This window comes from Salmo salar, chromosome ssa03 (genome assembly GCF_905237065.1).
Source record: "Salmo salar chromosome ssa03, Ssal_v3.1, whole genome shotgun sequence".
NCBI classification, from domain to species: Eukaryota; Metazoa; Chordata; class Actinopteri; order Salmoniformes; family Salmonidae; genus Salmo; species Salmo salar.
Window position 1 is genome coordinate 21,188,653 of NC_059444.1, and position 20,648 is coordinate 21,209,300.

At 44.1% G+C, this 20,648-nt stretch overlaps 1 protein-coding gene across 1 annotated transcript in view; it reads right to left on the reverse strand.

Annotated features, from left to right (window-relative positions):
* LOC106599503 (partitioning defective 3 homolog) overlaps positions 1–20,648 on the reverse strand; it is a 248,508-nt gene that overhangs the window by 130,029 nt on the left and 97,831 nt on the right. Inside the window, 3 exon segments of the mRNA XM_014190776.2 lie at positions 900–1,043; positions 1,895–2,094; positions 4,788–4,968. Of these exon segments, the coding sequence (XP_014046251.2) occupies positions 900–1,043; positions 1,895–2,094; positions 4,788–4,968 (525 nt within the window).

Sequence of the window (20,648 nt, forward strand, 5' to 3'; positions counted from 1 at the left end):
TTTTAATATCAGCTCATATCTCATGGCGCTGACAAAATAAATGAACGGTCGGAAGAAAGAAGTTGCATAATGATCACTATAATGAGAAACATCCTAGGCTATGAACTTCCGGCTTATGTCCTTAATAGCACCCTATTCACTACATAGTGCATTACTTTCAACCAGAGCTGGTCAAAAGTAGTCCACCATATGGAATAAGGTGCCATTTTGGACAAAGACCCACCAGTTGTCGTCAATGCAGCTTCTCCACAGCAGAGCAGCTCAGTCAGTCCAGCGCCCACAGACAGATTAACTTCTGAACTCATTCTGTCAGCTAATGCCATGGTTTACATGGAGGAGAGAGAGAGAGGCGAGGGCATAGAGAGAGAGCGGAGCAGCGAGGTACGCAGAGACCGAGGGGCGCAGAGACCGAGGGGCGCAGAGACCGAGGGGCGCAGAGAGCGAGGTTGAGGTGCGCAAAGGGAGCAGGGAGCAAGGGCGCAGAGACCGAGGGGCGCAGAGGGTGCAGAGAGCGAGGGTGCAGAGAGCGAGGAGCGCAGAGACCGAGGGGCGCAGAGGGTGCAGAGAGCGAGGAGCGCAGAGACCGAGGGGCGCAGAGGGTGCAGAGAGCGAGGGTGCAGAGAGCGAGGGGCGCAGAGGGAGCAGAGAGCGAAAGCGCAGAGAGCGAGGGGCGCAGAGGGAGCAGAGAGCGAAAGCGCAGAGGGAGCAGAGAGCGAAAGCGCAGAGGGAGCAGAGAGCGAAAGCGCAGAGGGAGCAGAGAGGGCGAGGGCGCAGAGAGCGCAGAGAGCGAGGGACGTACTTAGCAAGGGCCCCCCGCTCTGGATAATACAGTCTTCTAAATGACTCAAATATATGTAATGTGACCAGGTTTGCATGTACAGTACAGTGTGTGGTGCTACCTGCTCCTGTCTCTCCAGCCAGCGGTCTACCATGGGGTGGTTGGCGCTCAGGGAGGAACGGGCCGTCTCTCTCTGGAACTCTCTCTGGTTTGCCCAGGTCCCTGAGTCACGGGGGAGACTACGGTACGTGTCCACAACCTTACCCTGGACAAAGGAACAAAGAAGAATCTTAGGGCTGGTTTCCCAGACACAGATTATCCCTAGTCCTACTATACACTAGGCTTAACCTGGGTCTGGGAAACCAGCCCTTAAAGGGATACTTCAGAATGTTGGCAATGAGGCCCTTTATGTACTTCCCCAGTGTAAGATGAACTCGTGCATATCACTTTATTTGTATGTCCAGTATGAAGGGAGGTAGCAGATACCATAGACTTCCAGTCATTGTGTTAACGCTAGCTAGCAATTGCGCTAGAGCTAGTAAGCGACTTACGTCAAACTGCACACAAAGACATAAAAATGGTATCCACGGGTTCATCTGCCTTTGGGGAAGTAGAGGGTTTCATTTACATAATCCCAAAGTATCCCTTTAAAGATAAAGGCTATAAACATAGTTGAGTTTTATAACACAAACTGACAGATATGAGTAATATATAGTGTGGGGGGCCCTTGCTAAGTACGTCTACATCCAGTACACTTAGGGGAGAGCATTAGAGAGGACACAAGTAGCTAATGTCATACACTGTAGATCAGGGGTGGGCAATTTATTGACTTTGAGGGCCATGTCGGGATTTCGAAATTGAGGGCCGCACTGATTTCTTTCAAAATACATTTGCTGGCCAGAAAAAAAAGGCTAGTTATTTGAAAATATAAAAGGGCCATTATAATTTAACATACTTTCCATCTAGTTGTAGACGTTCAAGAGTGGACTGGAGTTGTTTAACCCAAAATAATTATCCGTTTTTTACTCAAACCTCCTGCGGGTCAGATTGAATGGCCATAGTTTGCCCACCCCTGCTTTAGATCGTGTACAGGGGAGTTGTATGATCGTTGGCAACCTTTCTCTCCAGGCTGTTGGCGTCAATGCTGGTGCCTCCAACAGAGTGCCGTGGTTTGAGGAAGCCAGCTGTGGTGGACCAGCGGGTGGGGTTCTTCCTGGACGGCTCCTCTGGCGGCAGGGTCACACGGGGGTCGCTGAATGGCCCGTTGACCATCGCCAGTGCTGGATCACTGCTGCGACGCACATGGAGGGGCATATCTGGAGGAGAGCAAGAGACCGTGCGAGATGGTGAAGGAAAGAGAGAGGGAGACAGCAGAGAAGGTCAAAATGAGTTTATTTGGGAAAGTATGTACTTCCTTACTTTGGCCCATCGCTCCAGCAAACAGCTGGGTTTCATTCAGTTGACCTTCTCTCCAGGCTCCTCCATATTGATGTCCTCTTCATGTCATTTTATTAGGTTTGTGTATTGGTCCTAATCAGGACCTTAGTTTCAGCAAGGACACATGTTTCAATCTGTTGGTGTGTAGTAGTCCAACTCAAACAGACTATGATGCTCAGCAGAAGTTCTTGCCAATTCCCTTCTCACAGTAGTAATTAGTCCATTCTTAATGTGAACCTGAGCAGCGTGGGTGATTCTCTCTTATAAAGCCATTACAGTCTGGGTACCCACTGTTGCGTCAATACACACATCAGCAACAGAAATAACAAAATTTTGAATTCAGAGTTCACTATCAGCTGTAAATTGGTGTTCTGGAGCCCACTATTATGCCTATGCTCAGGATTTATCGGAGGTTGGTGTAGGCCGACTTGCCTAGTTAAATAAAGGTTACATTAAATAAATGTTAAAAAATTGTGCAGGGGTTCCAAAACTTTTGACCCTCGACCCCATTTTCATACAACAAAAAAAAAATCTGTGACCCCACTATGTAAAAAAAGGTATGTAATCAACGGCCAATGTTTACTTTTGTTATTTGGGCTATGACATTACAAATCAGTCCCACAGTATTTCAATCTGAAGGAAGTATGGTTTGAAGTGACTGAAATGCATCAGAAAGGTATTGGGAAGTTCAGATCATCAGGCAATAATGTATTATATTCTGTGTAGAAAAGAACATTGATGATGTTCTTTCCCCCCCCTGTCTAATTTAGTGCCTGGTCTTGTCCACTTGGTTCTAACGGCTTGTGGGCATCGTAGAGGGAAACATTATGTACCTACGTGTTCCTGACAGTCATTTTTTGGTGATGGGGTCATAATATATTTTGTAGCTTAAACCATTCAAAGGATAGAGACATTTGTAGGAAGAAAACAGAAACCTCTTCATTACAACGGCATCTAGCGTTTACCAGAGGTTTTGTGAAACAAGCGCAAATTCTCTCCCAACCGCACACGTGGCCGTGACCCCTAGTTTGGGAAGCCCTGGGTTAATGATTGATTGAGTAGCTTCGGAGGGCTTTCACATTAGATTGTGCTATAAGCAGGTCAGTCAACTAATTGGATTTTTGAGATTAGATGTGAATATGCTATAATGACACATTTTCAGCATAATCAGACCAAGCAGGTTCCTAATTTATAACCTTTTAGAGCAATATACTTTCTAACCTCTAACTATAGTTAACTGACAGTATAAAATGTCTTCAGACAAAAAATGTTTTAACAGGGCCTAATTTTATATTACTAAATCTTGCAAAACTGGTAGAAATTGAATGAATCTGCACAGGGTCCTCTATGTAATTGGAACAGTTGTTAATGGCAGATGACATTTTGCCAGTAGAATAATTTGGACAATTGGCTCTTGGCCAGTTTTCAAATATGAAGAATACACAGCTAACAAGACTGGATGGGGAGGGATTCTGAATAAAATGAGAATTATATGAGAGTAAACTTCTTATTCTAATATTTTTGTCTGATCATAATCCTAATTATAATCTTGACAATGAATGGAATGCTGTCTACAGCAATTTGATTCCAGTAGGCAGCTAGACAGAGAGGCCTCTGGGAGTTTGAGTCTGGGGAGGCCGGATGGTCAAACCTGTTAGGACAGAGTTCTCTCCTCCCTCCCTGTAATGCTGTCCCATGACTAAGACAGAGACACCATAGTTCTGAACATGTCTCTCGCGCTCCTGGTGAACAGGCGCCCGCTTTCACAGCGCAGCATCATGGGACTCCTGCTCAGTGTTCCAGTATGGATGAAGGTGCTAGTCATAAACAGAACTCTATGGTGATGTGTCACTGAATGTTCTGGGAGACATGCAGGGGAGAGGAGCCATTGGAAGTAGCACTGAGGAGCCGCAGCATAGTGGAGACGTTCCCATCGGTCAGAATATGGGAATGTGCCTTGGAGAGGTATTTTATTAAAACAGTGTCTTAGCTACAGTTTGTCCAGGGTTCCGCTCTCTGTTGTGGTCCATTCATTGACTCAGTGGAGCAGCAAATAAGCCGTTGGGATTTCTGACATAGTTTGGAGAAGAACGGTGACAATGAATGGAGCTTAACTTTGTTGCTTTTCTTTTTGTGCTGCACACAACTAATGTTTGTATATACTGTGGCACAGTCTTGTTTGCTGTTGATGACATACTGCTATTCTGTTACAGTACTCCCACTCAAAAACAGTTTCCAACCAAAAGCCCACTTAGACTGATGTTAGTTAATGGCATCTTCCTGATGTTCTGTACCCACTCAAGACCAGCGGGCCAAAACATTTAATGTGATCATTTTATGTGGCTAAAGAACTGACTGCACTAGATTCCTCCCACATAGGAAAATATCTGCATAGCCACAGTAGATATATCTGTATGCTACATAATTCCCATCAATGCTTAATGCTCCTTGGACCCAGCGCAACGTTCTGATGCCAAACGTTGTCGAACGTTGCAGGCATGATTCCTTGGTCTACATGTCGGGAAAGGCATGCTCGTTTTACGTAACCCAGGTGTTTGATTTGGGAACTTACTAGTTCGGAGGGCGGACGGAGTGACTTCTATCTCGCTGGCGGCCTGGTAGGGCTGGAAAGCAGACATGCTGCTTGTGTTGAGCTCGGTGGCAAACATGTCGGGACTCTGGGTGCCCGTTGAGCTGGCGCTGGTGCCGTCGCCACCATGGGGAGGTTCCTGCTCATCATACACCGCCACCAGCTGACGGAAAGACGGGGAAAAAATGATTACTTTATGGACCATTTACATGCATTTGGATCCCCATTAGCATTTGCAGAAGTGGAAGCTACTCTTCCTGGAATCACTACATTATCAACAGACATTTATCTTTTGTAAATCATATACTGCATCTGGGAGCAAGACATAAGGTACCAGTCAAAAGTTGACACCTCATTCAAGGGTTTGGTTACTACATGATTCCATGTGTTATTTCATAGTTTTAAGTCTTCACTATTATTCAATAATGTAGAATAGTAAAAATAAAGAAAAACCCTTGAATGAGTAGGTGTGTCCAAACTACTGACTGGTACTGTATCTAATAGTGAAAAGCTTGGTGTGAAGAAGTAATAGACAGTCAGGAAGAAGCGAGAGAGAGATGGAGGGAATATGTCAGGAAGGAGAGACAAAGAGCGAGAAAGAATGTGAGACAGAAAGAAAGAGAGAGAAAGAAGGAGAGAGAAAGAAGAGAGAAAGGAGAGAGAAAGAGAAAAGAGAAAGAAGAGAGAAAGAGAAAAGAGAAAGAAGGAGAGAGAAAGAAGAGAGAAAGGAGAGAGAAAGAGAAAAGAGAAAGAAGGAGAGAGAAAGAAGAGAGAAAGGAGAGAGAAAGAGAAGAGAGAAAGAAGGAGAGAGAAAGAGAAGAGAGAAAGGAGAGAGAAAGAGAAAGAGAGAAAGAAGGAGAGAGAAAGAAGAGAGAAAGGAGAGAGAAAGAGAAAAGAGAAAGAAGGAGAGAGAAAGAAGAGAGAAAGAAGGAGAGAGAAAGAAGAGAGAAAGAGAAAAGAGAAAGAAGGAGAGAGAAAGAGAGCAAGGAGGAAAAAGAAACACGACTTAAGAACTCAAGTTGACGTCTGACTCTAGTCGATATGGATCCCACCAATGATTTTATCTACTGTATGATTCACGCTTCCTATCGTACGGAGGCCTTATTCATTTCAAGGACAAGAACCCCTGCAGTTAATTGAATATGACATCCAAGCCGTCACTAAGAGGTCCACCAGGCCACGTGTGTTCAGCGCTGTGAGGAAGGATCAAAATAGTTCAAAATGCCATTAACAGTCACACAGGCAGGCAGCCACATTAGAAACAGATCTTGTTCACCATGCAGTACAACAGAGGCCCAAAGGCAACCAAATGTAGTCCGTCTCTGACTCCAATCCCCTACTGGCCACAACAGAGACAGAGTCAGGCAGCATTTGAGGGCACAACAACAACTCTGCCGGTATCTGTCCACTGGAGGTATACGGCCTTTTTCCCAAATGGCACCCTATTCAATGTAAAGCGCACTTCTTTTGACCAGAGCTCTGGTCAAAAGTAGTGCACTATATAGGGAATAGGGCTCCGTTAGGCATAGGCCCACTGCATTGCCTGGTTTTAGGAACATCTGATTGTGCTTTATACAACCCACAACACTCTGGCCCTGGTAGGTTCCAGTGTATTAAAGCAGCTAAAGCCTGGGAGCCTGTGGTTTTATAGCATTGAGATAAGAACAGAGAGCAGAGACACTAACTACCCCTAGGGGGCATAGGGAGGTCCAATCCAACACAGGCCCTCCCTGGGTGCTTCCCAAATGGCACCCTAGCCCCTATATTGCGCACTAGTTTTGACCAGGGCCCACAGTGCTCTAGCCTAAAGAAGTGCACTTTAGGCAATAGGGTGCCATGTGGACACAGTCCCTCCCTCTCTCAATCTCATTAGCACCCTAATTAATAACGGCAGAGCTGAACCAACATTCCTCATTATACGTCTCTGTGACGTGGGGAGAACACAGACCCATATGACTGGTAAAACCAGCCAGGGGTCAACCGTCAGTTTAGAGTAGCCCGACAGAACATTCTATAAAAGACCGACAAGGATGTGAGTTTGCATGTAGCCTTCCCTGTAGCTCAGTTGGTAGAGCATGGTGTTTGCAACGCCAGGGTTGTGGGTTCGATTCCCAGGGGGGCCAGCACAGAAAAAAAATGTATGCTTTCACTACTGTAAGTCGCTCTGGATAAGAGCGTCTGCTAAATGACTCAAATGTAAATGTAAAAATGCGTCGTGGTGCATATTTATGCAATAACCCTTCTAATAACCCCTAAGTGTAGTTGTTTTATTTAACTGTGCCCAATATAGTGGAGTCAGTGAAACTCATTCCCACGGTCTGGTCCCCATGGGCACCATAATAATATGCAAGATAGAATAAGACTGGCCCCCTCTGGGATCCATCTGGTGGTGATTATACAGAGGTACAGTGCATTCGTAAAGTATTCAGACCGCTTCCCTTTTCCACATTTTGTTACGTTACAGCTTTATTCTAAAACGTATTAAATCATGTTTCCCCCCTCAATCTACACACAATACCCATTCATGACAAAGCAAAAACAGGTTTAAACATTGTTGCAAATTTATATAAAAAAATAAAACCTTAATTATATGTATTCAGACCCTTTTCCATGAGACTCGAAATTGAGCTCAGCTTCTGTTTCCAATGATCCACTTTGAGATTTTCTACAACTTGGAGTCCACCTGTGGTAAATTTAATGATTGGACATGATTTGGAAAGGTCCCACAGTTGACAGTGCAAGTCAGAGCAAAAAACAAACCATGAGGTCGAAGGAATTGTGTGTAGAGCTCCCACACAGGATTGTGTCGAGGCACAGATCTGGGGAAGGGTACCAAAACATTTCTGCAGCATTGAACGTCCCCAAGAACACAGAAGCCTTGCATTATTCTTAAAGTGGAAGAAGTTTGGAACCACCAAGACTCTTCCTAGAGCTGGCTGCCCGGCCAAACTGGGGGAGAAGGGCCAGGGAGATTACCAAGAACCCGATGGTCACTCTGAAAGAGCTCTAGAGTTCCTCTGTGGAGATGTGAGAACCTTCCAGAAGGACAACCATCTCTGCAGCACTCCACCAATCAGGCCTTTACGGTAGAGTGGCCAAACCTCAGTAAAAGGCACATGACAGCCTGCTTAGAGTTTGCCAAAAGGCACCTAAAGTACTCTCAGACCATGAGAAACAAGATTCTCAGGTCTGATGAAACTAAGATTGAAAACTCTTTGGCCTGAATGCCAAGCATCACGTCTGGAGGAAACCTGGCACCATCCCGATGTTGAAGCATGGTGGTGGCAACATCATGCTGTGGGGATGTTTTTCAGTGGCAGGGACTGGGAGACTAGTCAGGATCGAGGCAAAGATGAACAGAGCTAAGAACAGAGATCCTTGATGAAAACCTGCTCCAGAGTGCTCAGGACCTCAGACTGGGGCAAAGGTTCACCTTCCAAAAAGGACAATAACCCTAAGCACACGGCCAAGACAATGCAGGTGTGGCTTCGGGACAAGTCTCTGAATGTCCTTGAGTAGCCCATCTGTCCAACCTGACAGAGCTTGAGAGGAAACTCCCCAAATACAGGTGTGCCACGCTTGTAGCGTCATACCCAAGATGGGTCTGAATACTTTCTAAATGCACTATATACTGGGTACATGGATACGGTGTGGATGTTTAGACTAGGGCCCTAGTCTCCAGAATGTGTCACTCTCAGGGCTATGATAAAGGATCCATGTTAATATCTACTGGTAAGTTACATCCCAGGGTAAGGATGAGAATGATGCACTAACATACTAATCACTACATCACAACACTGTCTCTCAGGTTGTTTGTATTGCGTTTCACTCTATCTCCAGGTAAGTGACTACCAGTGTTGATTGTGCGGAGCTATGATGGTAATTGGCCAGCCGAATGACCGCGGTCTCCGTAATAACCGTTCAAATAGCAAACGCTCTGCTCCTGGCTGCATGTGTTGCCATAGAAATAAAATGAATAGAACATGTCCCCATTCAAGTTAATGATGGCATAGTATGGTGGACTGGCGGCCATTGCGAGTGTACCCATAGGAGCAAAGCAGGAAGTAAAAACAGGAAGTGTACTCAAGATGTGCTGTGATTTGTTGATTCAACTCAACTGACATTACAGAAAATACATGCAATGCATGAGCCCTCGGTTAAAGAAAACAAAAAGGTTAAGACAACGGGATTCTAATATCATATAACTCTTTGCAACAATGGGACCAGCTATGCTAGTTAGCAGCGGCGCTGGTTCCAGATTAGTTGCCAAGTTCTCTTAACCTATATTTCTTCGAACTAGCATGAGCCGCATAAATGAACATAATTAGAATGAACATACAATACCAGGCAGCCATTGCGAGTGTACCAATAGATGTTGTAAAGGAGTTTGGGCATATTCAACAAATCTAACAGTGGATATTCGTCAAATCCATCATGATTTATGTATTGTAACAGGCCCACAAGTTTCACGTTTTAAATGTCGTCACATGCACAATTACACTACAATGGCTTTCTTGCAAGCTTTAAAGGTAATTACTTAAGTCCGATTTGGATATATTTGGCCGTTTTTGCTGCATAAAATGTAGAAATTGTCCCTTTTCAGGTTGTCCCTTTTCAAGTCCCGTTTGTACAAACTGGTTAGCATAGCTAGCATACGGTAATGGTAGTCAAAGTACATTTTAACTGTAATGCAGTTGATTGGTAACGATGACTAACATGTGCTGGGCTTGACATCCATACAAGCATTATACTCAGATTTTGACCTCAACATAATGTGAAATATACATATAAACCAGTCTAAATGTATGATAATTTGGTTGGGGGCAATGAGGAGACTCGCAATCTTTCCCCCACTCAATGGCAATTCCATTGTTCTGGTCGAGTTCGATTGACCTCTTCACCGCATCTATGCGTTCACCAGTCAAATTGCCAGGGTTAAAGGTTCCAAGCCCGTTCTATTATTTATATTGCTGTGTGTGCTGCTGCATTGTGCATGTGGAGTGCCCCGAGTATGTGAGAGACTAGCTTGTGGTCAATGGATAGCTGAGGAACGCTCAACTCCGTTCTCTTATATTGAGTATAACTGGTCAAGCGTTTTGCTAGCAACATTGAGTCACCATCAGTCGACACTTGTAAAAATGTCAAATCTGAAAACGCTTACCTGTGCCTATGTGTGTCCTGAACAACTGCGGTCCTTCCGTGGGGTGCTGAAATACCTACTTTACTTTTTTTTTTTTTTTTTAAAACAATACAACCACCAACTTTTTCTCCATTTGTGTTACTCGTCTGGATACGTAGCGGCCTCGACGTACTACATCAGCTGAGATTCAATTGGTGGTTGTATTCGCTAAAAGTTTATTAAAAAGTATTTATTTCAGCACCGCGCGGAATATTGTTAGTGTCGACTGATGACTCCATTTGTTGCTAATAAATCGTGCGACCACTTATTAATACGCAACTCCGCCTCGATATCAGAACAGAGTTGCGCTTTCCTGACCTCAACTAGGTAACGGAATGGTTAAAGTTCACCAGTAAACTGCAGCAGGGTTTTTGGCGACTTCACACGCGTGTGCGGTGAAGCAATCTACACAGCAGGAACCCTCCAGTACTAATTGCTACATTTGTTGACAAGCACATACTTGGCCCCACCACAAGATAACTCGCATGCGCGCACACAATCAACAGGGGTGGTCTTCCCTGAGGATGACTACACACTAACTGTTCAACTTCAATGTGTTGTTGATTGCCCTGAGAGACCGTATACGTTTGGTTCTGCAGACACATGATTGATATGTCATGCGTGTGTGTGTGTCTGCGTGTGACAGGAAGGTACCAGTATCGTGATACTTGTTAGTATCATGGCAAGGAAACAAAACATTTAGCACCTCTTCACTGCTTTATGAAAACAACCGTGTTGTTAGAAACTATCATTGTTGTCATCAAGAGTCACTTTTATTGATGCTCCAAACTATAGTACACAATTTTACACACAACAGATTTTTATAGGACCAAAAAGTTGCCTGCATCGTGTTTATTTATTTTTTTGCCATGGAAAAGATATTGTGATAGTGGTTTCATCCCGTCCCTAGTGTGCATGCATGTGTGTAATTCTCTGTTACCCAGTTTGAACACAGGTTTTACACATCCCTAAAGGATAGCGAACACCACAATGGACACAATGGCCATAGCAATGAACTCTGAACAAATCTTTATAACTGTCCTCAACTCTGTCTACTAAATCACATATGGATAGAGGCATATGGAGTGCTTTATAACAATGTCTTGATCATATTTCACTCATTCGGTTACAATTCACTTCATCCTTCAATGTCATGTTCTAGTGAGTTTCCCAATGCCTCATGATATATCCCTGTGATTTATTGGTTACAAACCAAATGGCACCCTTTTCCCTACGTAGTGCATTACTTTTGAACAAAGCCCATGGGGTTTTGGTCAAAAGTAGCGCACTAGTCGGGGAATAGGGTGACATTTGGGACGCAATCATCAAATTCATACCATAAACATCAAGTTAATAATCTCCTCTTATCTCCATCTGAAATACAGTTTATGGCAAGTAGACGAGAGTCCAGTCCAGGGGGTCTACTTGTACATTAAACTGCCTCATGCTACAGACACGTGCTGCTGCCCTATGGGCCGTTCTGGCGTGAACAAGGCTTACTTACATAGACTCAGTGGACATGGCAAATGAAACCAACCCAAACAGGAGATGTCTACTTCTCTTAGAGCAGTCCACGGTGTTTTGGTTAACTGGTAGCAGACAGGTGTCACACTTGGCCCGCAGCAGTTGGACCTGTCTGTCTAGACCCTGTATGCCAGGTAAATACTAGAGGCTAGATAGCAGAGCTGTCAGCGAGTGGAGGAAATGGCCCAGATCCTTGGCCTACATAGCAGTCAACAACCAGCACTAAACGCCATGTCCTTGTCATAGCCAACATCCGGAAACCCATAACACCAACCAACGCCGTGTCTACAGCCAACATCTATAACCCATAACACCAACCAACGCCGTGTCTACAGCCAACATCTATAACCCATAACACCAACCAACGCCGTGTCTACAGCCAACATCTATAACCCATAACACCAACCAACGCCGTGTCTACAGCCAACATCTATAACCCATAACACCAACCAACGCCGTGTCTACAGCCAACATCTACAACCCATAACACCAACCAACGCCGTGTCTACAGCCAACATCTACAACCCATAACACCAACCAACGCTGTGCCTACAGCCAACATCTATAACCCATAACACCAACCAACGCCGTGTCTACAGCCAACATCTATAACCCAAAACACCAACCAACGCTGTGCCTACAGCCAACATCTATAACCCATAACACCAACCAACGCTGTGCCTACAGCCAACATCTATAACCCAAAACACCAACCAACGCTGTGCCTACAGCCAACATCTATAACCCAAAACACCAACCAACGCTGTGCCTACAGCCAACATCTATAACCCAAAACACCAACCAACGCTGTGTCTACAGCCAACATCTATAACCCATAACACCAACCAACGCTGTGCCTACAGCCAACATCTATAACCCAAAACACCAACCAACGCTGTGCCTACAGCCAACATCTATAACCCAAAACACCCAACGCTCAGCTGGGTCTAAAGCCAACACCCAATATGTATGAGCCCAACCAGGCCAATAATATCCTCATAAGTAGCTGATTAAACACAGTCTACAAACAAGGAAAATAACATAGGAAAATAAATAGCAATAACAAGACTCAAATCATGTGGTGAAAACAACCCACAAGGGTCAGTAGCGGACACTGGAGAGATGCGGACACTGGAGAGATGCGGACACTGGAGAGATACGTACTGTGCCTAGCCCAATTTATGTTTTGTTTGATTTGTGGCATGACAGGGGCGAGATGACTTGTCTATAGCATTTTGTTATAAGACATGGTCAACATCACACAAACAGTCAAGCATCAATTCGATCCAATCCACCTATTAAATCAGTGTCTTGACAGATGGCTTGTAGACCTACAGTACAATCACACTTGACGCATATCTTGCGCACGCACACACGTCAGAGAGAGCGTACAACCCACTCGAAATGTAGAATCATGTTCAAGTGTAGAACAATTGTGACTGGAATGGAAGGAGCAGTTTGAGTGTAATAACCCCCTATCCATTTCACTTAATGGAAACTATAGAGAATATCTGGGAGAAAGGTTTCTGAGTAAGACCTGCACTACATGACCAAAAGTATGTGGACACCTGCTTGTCAAACATCTCATTCCAAAATTATGGGCATTAATATGGAGTTAGAACAGCAAAAGGGGGGACTAACAGCCTCCACTCTTCTGGGAAGGCTTTTCCACTAGATGTTGGAATATTGCTTCCCTTCAGCCACAAGAGCATTAGTGAGGTCGGCACTGATGTTGGGCGATTAGACCCGGCTCGCAGTTGGCGTTCCAATTCATCAAAGGTGTTCGATGGGGTTGAGGTCAAGGCTCTGTGCAGGCCAGTCAAGTTCTTCCACACCAATCTCAACAAATAATTTCAGTACGGACCTCGCTTTGTGCACGGGGACATTGTCATGCCGAAACAGGAAAGGGCCTTTTCCAAACTGTTGCCACAAAGTTGGAAACACAGAATTGTCTAGAATGTCATTGTATGCTGTTAAGATATCCATTCACTGGAACTAAGGAGCCTAGACAAATCACAAAAAAACAGACCCATACCATTATTCCTCCACCACCAAACTTTACAGTTGGCACTATGCATTAGGGCAGGTAGCGTTCTCCTGGCATCCGCCAAACCCAGATTTGTCCGTCAGACTGCCAGATGGTGAAGTGTGATTCATCACTCCAGAGAATGCGTTTCCACTGCTCCAGAGTCAAACGGCGACGAGTTTACACCACTCCAGCCGACGCTTGGCATTGTACATGGTGATCTTAGGCTTGTGTGCCGCTGCTCAGCCTTGGAAACCCATTTCATGAAGCTCCTGACAAACAGTTATTGTGCTGACGTTGCTTCCAGAGGCAGGTTGGAACTCAGTAGTGAGAGTGTTGCAACCGGAACAGGCGATTTTTACGCGCTACAGCACTCTGCAATTCTGTTCTGTGAGCTTGTGTGGCCTACCACTTCGCGGCTGAGCCGTTGTTGCTCCTAGATGTTTCCACTTCACAATAACAGCACTTCCAGTTGACCGGGGCAGCTCTAGCAGGGCAGAAATTGGACAAACTGACTTATTGGAAAGGTGGCAATCGTATGACAGTGCCATGTTGAAAGTCACTAAGCTCTTCAGTAAGGCCCTTCTACTGCCAATGCTTGTCTATGGAGATTGCATGGCTATGTGCTTAATTTTATACACCTGTCAGCAACGGATGTGGCTAAAATAGCCAAATCCACTAATTTGAAGGGGTGTCCACATACTTGTGTATATAGTGTACATTGAATTACAGGGATATAATGGAATAGTAAGAGGGGACGGAGCTATAGTAATTCAAATGTATAAAAATAAATAATTTCCTGGGATAAAGGCTAGACATAACCTTTGTGTTACAGCTTTCATTTATATCAAAGTGAAATTACACGTAAGCTGTAGGAAATTGAAACAAAAATGTAAACCTCAACTACAGTCCACATCTTTCAGATACGCGAGACCTGAAAAGGTTTGTTCTCACATGAACTACTGTACGAGCCTACATGTGCTGCTTGTGTTAACATTCTCACATAGAAAACATAGAACAAAGACAAAACAAGAACAGGCTCCACAAACAATAGGCCTACTTAAATCAAACTTTGTCACATGTGCCTGAAAACAACAAGTGTAGACTTTACCGTGAAATGCTTACTTACAAGCCCTTAATTCTTCTTGAACTGCACTGTTGGTTAAGAAAATATTTACCAAGTAGACAAAAAAAAAAGTACAAATAAAAAGAATTAAGAGCTATGCCATGTGTATTGCTTTAGGCTTACTGGTTAATTCAACAGAACACCACCCAATTAAGCACCTCAGTATAGTCTGAAGAAATAGGAGCAACTAACTTCCTAAGCCTGGTGGGAGAACAGTTAATGAGAATCATGAATCACACAGTATCACCCTTAATCACATTGAAGCTATATTTTTCCTGTTTGGGCTGCAATAACAGTTTCTCAAGCCAATCAACACTTAATCAGACATCATGGCTTATTTTACAATGTGGGTGTTCAATTAGCTGGGAACAACTTGTGTCGCGTCGCGGCAGAGAAGGAAGCGCTTCAAGGAGGCTGTTTGAAAAGGCTCAATGACAACATCTATGGCCGAATGTCGGAATGGCATCCCGGCGTGCTTCCCGCTGCACTATGGAGATGTTTGTTAAAAATACAGTATCTCACCCAACTCTTACATCAAAACAGGTCCAGTAGAACCCACGCAGCCTGGCTGATAATACGGTCCACTTGGCAGACACAGGAAGAAGGAAACGGCAGTAAATAACTTCAGCTAGGTTTACATGGTGACTGTAGTGCGGCAGTGTATTGGTTCTCCAGGTCTTAGGTTAACTGCAGCCATTTGGTGGGTGTTTGGTTATTAACTAGGTCTATGGAGTCCCAAGAGAGCAGAGGACATGGAGCCAGTTTGTTCCTTCACACTCCCAGCATGGGCCAAGGTGTTCTAGACACAGAACACTACGCATTCTATTTCTACGGTTCAAGAAGAGAACAGAGCTTAGAGACGGATCTTTGGGTATGCAGGTGCTGCCATTGCCCTCATGTTGCTAGGCGATTCTCGACAGCAATAGCTTTTCAATTCCACAACATTTTTATGAGGTGGTGTCTGCGCTACCGTCGGGTCATTAATCAACACACATTCTGTCTGAGTAGCTTGTTTTCCTGCACAAAGAGACACTGGGCCTCAGTTGTAGCCATTTGAGAGAGAAGCTGCCAGCAGAACATGGCACTTGTTTGTAGGTGGTGCGACATCTAGCCTGGACTGTAGGAAAGGAGATTGCTTTTCTTGCAGTGAGGTAAATGCCATGTGTGTAACTGCTCTTTCCAGCCAGCTCCTTGGAAAAAGGGACATCTTCCAAAAAGGAGCTTGAGACATGTCGAGAGAAAGTTTGCAAAACCTACAGTAACAAATGGTGTTCTAAACAATGCCAAAGTCTTTCTCCATAGTGTCTGTCTGGCCAGAGAACATAACACTTTGAATTAAAAGTTAGGACTTTCTTCAAGTGGCAGTTAGATGCCTTCTGACTGTACTGTTATTCACTGGCCTGGCCAGCTGAGTAGAAGGGAAGTTGCATTGTTCGTTGCGATACAGCTGGCTAAGCTCATCTTTATCAATGTTGAGCAATTATAGTGTGTTTCACAACGCGACGAGCCAACATGTGGAACTTATATTTTTGAAATTGAACCTTTAACTAGGCAAGTCAGTTAAGAACAAATTCTTATTTACAATATCGGCCTACCAGGGAACAGTGGGTTAACTGCCATGTTCAGAACGACACATTTTTACCTTGTCAGCTCGGGGACTCGATCCAGCAACCTTTCGGTTACTGGCCCAACGCTCTAACCACTAGGCTACCTGCCACTGGGCTACCTGCCACTGGGCTACCTGCCACTGGGCTACTCAGGAAAGAAAACAAGAGCTCCCTTGCTTTTTGCAATAAATCTGTACAATTAAAAGTGAGCAGCGTGAAAAAGTCCCAGGTGTCCAATACCTCCCATCCTGTGAGGCCAGGTCAGCGTTTCCCCCAGTAAAGAAGGGCTTTGTCCCAAATGGCACTCTATTTCCCATGTAGTGCATTACTTTTGACGCGAGCCCTATGGAACCTGGTCAAAAGTAGTGGAATAATAAGGGAACAGAGTCCCATTTGGGATGCAGAGTAGGGATGCCCTCAGAGCCCCTCTCTTGACCGCTCAACGGCTCTGCTTTTCTCATCTCATCCAGTAACAGGGCCCCTGATAAGGCCAAGGCCTTCACCAGTACGCACTTAATGAAGAAGAATCAGCTAGAGCTATGGCTTAAAGAGTAACACCATAAGCCAACTAAGCTACAACAGTCAATTTGGCACCCTATTCCCTACATAGTGCACTACTTTTCGACCAGAGCCCTATGGTGCATTTTGTAGGGAAAAGGGTGCCATTTGGGATGTAACCTATTATAAGTGAGCTGAGAGCAGCTAATGGTCATTGTTTGAGCGGATGAATAAGTCCCCGTCCTGACCCACGATGCATCTGGAAGAGATCAACGCTGTGTTATTGATGAGTGCTGACGGTGAGCGCCAACACTTAACCCCGTCAACAGGTCAAAATGGGGGGTCTGAGACTGGCACTCCATGGGGACTTTTTGGGGAATTGGACTTTTCACATATAGTTCTCTTTAAAAGAACCAATCTCAGTCCTCTGGTGTAAAAAACCCCCGAAAAGAACTGTTCTCTTTGTATTCACACTGCCCTTGGCTTTGAATGAGGACCCAACTCTTATGCAGGTTCACTTCACTTATTTTGTGGTCTGAGTTCTCTTTGCATTCACATTGCTGTGTTTAGAAAGGAACCAAGACCTTTTTCCAACATTCACTCAATACACTCTGGATTTTGACAAAGTGCAGGACAAGCCATTCCATAATCATTGTAAATCAGAAGAAACTATTAACATGCACAAATTATTGGTAAGAAAATAAATAGCTGAAGAATAACTGCAGATTAAATAATTCTGTAATTGTTTCGTACTCTCGTGTTCACACAGCAAAGACCTTGGAAGTCATCAGCCACTCAGCCTTTTTAAAATACTCCAAACCAGGTGACAGTAGCGTTGTTTGGCAATCTATATCCGTACGTATTGCTTACGGGCTAGATTCCAAACGATCTGCTCTAATGTTGCTATTTTGTAGAAAGCCCTTGTTACTAGCCAGATGGCCACAGCTGGATAACTACCTAGCAAGATGAAGAAACAATTGAATTGACTCTCCATAATCCTGCCAGTGCTAGCCCATAGCGAAGGGTTTTTCTTTAATTTTACAATTTTCTATACAGTTGAATAATAGTGAAGACATCAAAACTATGAAATAACATGTGGAATCATGTAACAAATCAAAATATATTTGATATGAGATTCTTCAAAGTATCCACCCTTTGCCTTGATGACAGCTTTGCAATCTTGGCATTCTCTCAACCAGCTTCATGAGGTAGTCACCTGGAATGCATTTCAATTAACAGGTGTGCCTTGTTAAAAGTTAATTTGTGGAATTTCTTTCCTTCTTAATGTGTTTGAGCCAATCAGTTGTGTTGCGACACCAATAATACCAATTATAAGAAGAGACTTGCTTGGGCCAAGAAACACGAGCAATGGACATTAGACCGGTGGAAATCTATACTTTGGTCTGATGAGTCCACATTTGAGATTTTTGATTCCAACCGCCGTGTCTTTGTGAGATGCAGAGTAGGTGAACGGAAGATCTCTGCATGTGTGGTTCCCCCCGTGAAGCATGGAGGAGGACGTCTTATGGTGTGGGGGTGCTTTGCTGGTGACACTGGCAGTGATTTATTTAGAATTCAAGGCACACTTAACCAGCATGGCTACCACACCATTCTGCAGCGATACGCCATCCCATCTGTTTTGCGCTTAGTGGGACTATCATTTGTTTTTCAACAGGACAATGACCCAACACACCTCCAGGCTGTGTAAGGGCTATTTGACAAAAAAGGAGAGTGATGGGAGTGCTGCATCAGATGACCTGGCCTCGACAATCACCGGACCTCAACCCAATTGAAATGGTTTGGGATGAGTTGGACCGCAGGAAAAGCAGCAAACAAGTGCTCAGCATATGTGGGAACTCCTTCAAGACTGTTGGAAAAGCATTCCAGGTGAAGCTGGTTGAGAGAATGCCAAGAGTGTGCAGAGCTGTCATCAAGGCAAAAGGGTGGCTACTTTGAAGAATCTAAAATATATTTTTACTTTGTTTAACACTTTGGGTTACTAAATGATTCCATAGTTGATGTCTTCACTATAATTCTACAACGTAGAAAATACAAAAAATTTAAAAAGGTGTCCAACCATTTGATTGGTACTGTATATAGAATTATGCATTGGCTCCATGCTAACTGAGGGAGTTAAAGGAGTGTCTCATAAGTCTACATCCTGATTGTCCACCCTTTTCGTTAACTCCAATCATGGAGTTACGATGGTGGAAACACTTCTCCAGCTAGCCAATGATTACAGCAAGCCAACGCTTGTTAATCCATGACAGGAAATGTCACAACACCCCTGACCTTTGACCTTGTCTTGGGAACAGCCTCCTCATACCTTGTCTCAAAGCATGTATAGTAGGTCGACAGCCATGTCCCTCTCTCTTGGTTTGCCTTTGACAACATTAATGTTCACTAATGCAGGCTCTGGCATCAGAGGCACCCTTTATTGACACTTTAACACAGCGATAGTAAGCCCTATCCTGAGGTGAGATAGCTTTAAAATGACTGAGCTAATTCTCTCCTTTAAGACTGTTGGAAAATCTTTCCAGGTGAAACTGGTTGAGAGAATGCCAAGTGTGTGCAAAGCTGTCAAGACAAAGGGTGGCTACTTTGATGAATCTCAAATATATATTGATTTGTTTAAAACTTTTTTGGTTCCTACATGATTCCATATGTTATTTCATAGTTTTGATGCCTGCACAGTTATTCTACATTGTAGAAAGGACAAATTAAGAAAAACCCTTGAATGAGTAGGTGTGTCGAAACTTGACTGATACTGTAGGTAGCTAACTAGCTGGTTAAGGACACTGCACTAACACAGGCAGCTGTTTCATGGAAACTAGCTAATCCATTGTGATTTAATTGTAAACGTCAATACTAGCGACAGTGGTTAGCTAGCTTGGAGGAAGTATTTAGTGTTGTGTGCATTGCATCTGTGCACTTAGCTAGCTACCATCCCATAGCCTACATGGCATATTAAATGTGACTGTCTCATCTGTGCATGTACGGAGAAAATAAAAAATAAAAAAACATTGTTGGCTCCCCCACGTGGGGGTTCGTGCTCTCTGATTGGCGCAAAGTCAAGTTGTTGGCCACTGACGAGCATTGCGATTGGTTGGTCGCTACCAGGTCGGCACGCAGCAGGTACCGCTTATGTTCTAGAAAAAGAAAGGCAGGCCTCCCACTGTGATAAGTAACTTTTTGGCAGTCTATCGGCAGCGAGATTCTTGGTGTCTCATGCTTAAGAGCTAGTATTGATTTTGTACTGTACTGTGATTCTCACCAAATGTCTTCACACTATTCAAACCCCACAATCAAATAAACAGCTTATGAAGCTCTGTTAGCCTATAGATCACATTGCAAACAAATAATCTTAACTAAAAAGTCCACACATTTTGGAATTTATATGCATCCTTGGCAAACCTGCACATCATCTAGTCTCTTTTGTGGCATCAACGTGAGGGGTTATGTCAGGGGAAACAGTGTTGCAGTAGTCTAGTTTGTGGTGTAGGAATAATAACAAGCCAACCTGGGGAGCTTTATGTTCACATTGTCCTAAAAAAAGGGAAACGGACCTCAGAATTCAATCAAACCGAATGGTCTCAGCTCGGTTCGCTTAGGGGCTCGAGTAGTCCAAGTTCCTTTGGAGTGTTCACACTGAACACAAAATTAAGAGAACCGCACTGAGTTCACAAAAATTGGCTGAAAGGGACCAAGTGTTAAAACACCCTTATCTGTAATTGGAGGCCGAGTGCACATTTGAGGGGGTGGAGTGACAGTTTGTTAATGAGAAATTATAGTTCTGCTGATGCCGTCAGAAATAGGACACCGTCCTACTCCAGTTTGATAAGTATACTTATCCCCTTGGATTCATTACATTGGGCGGGATTTG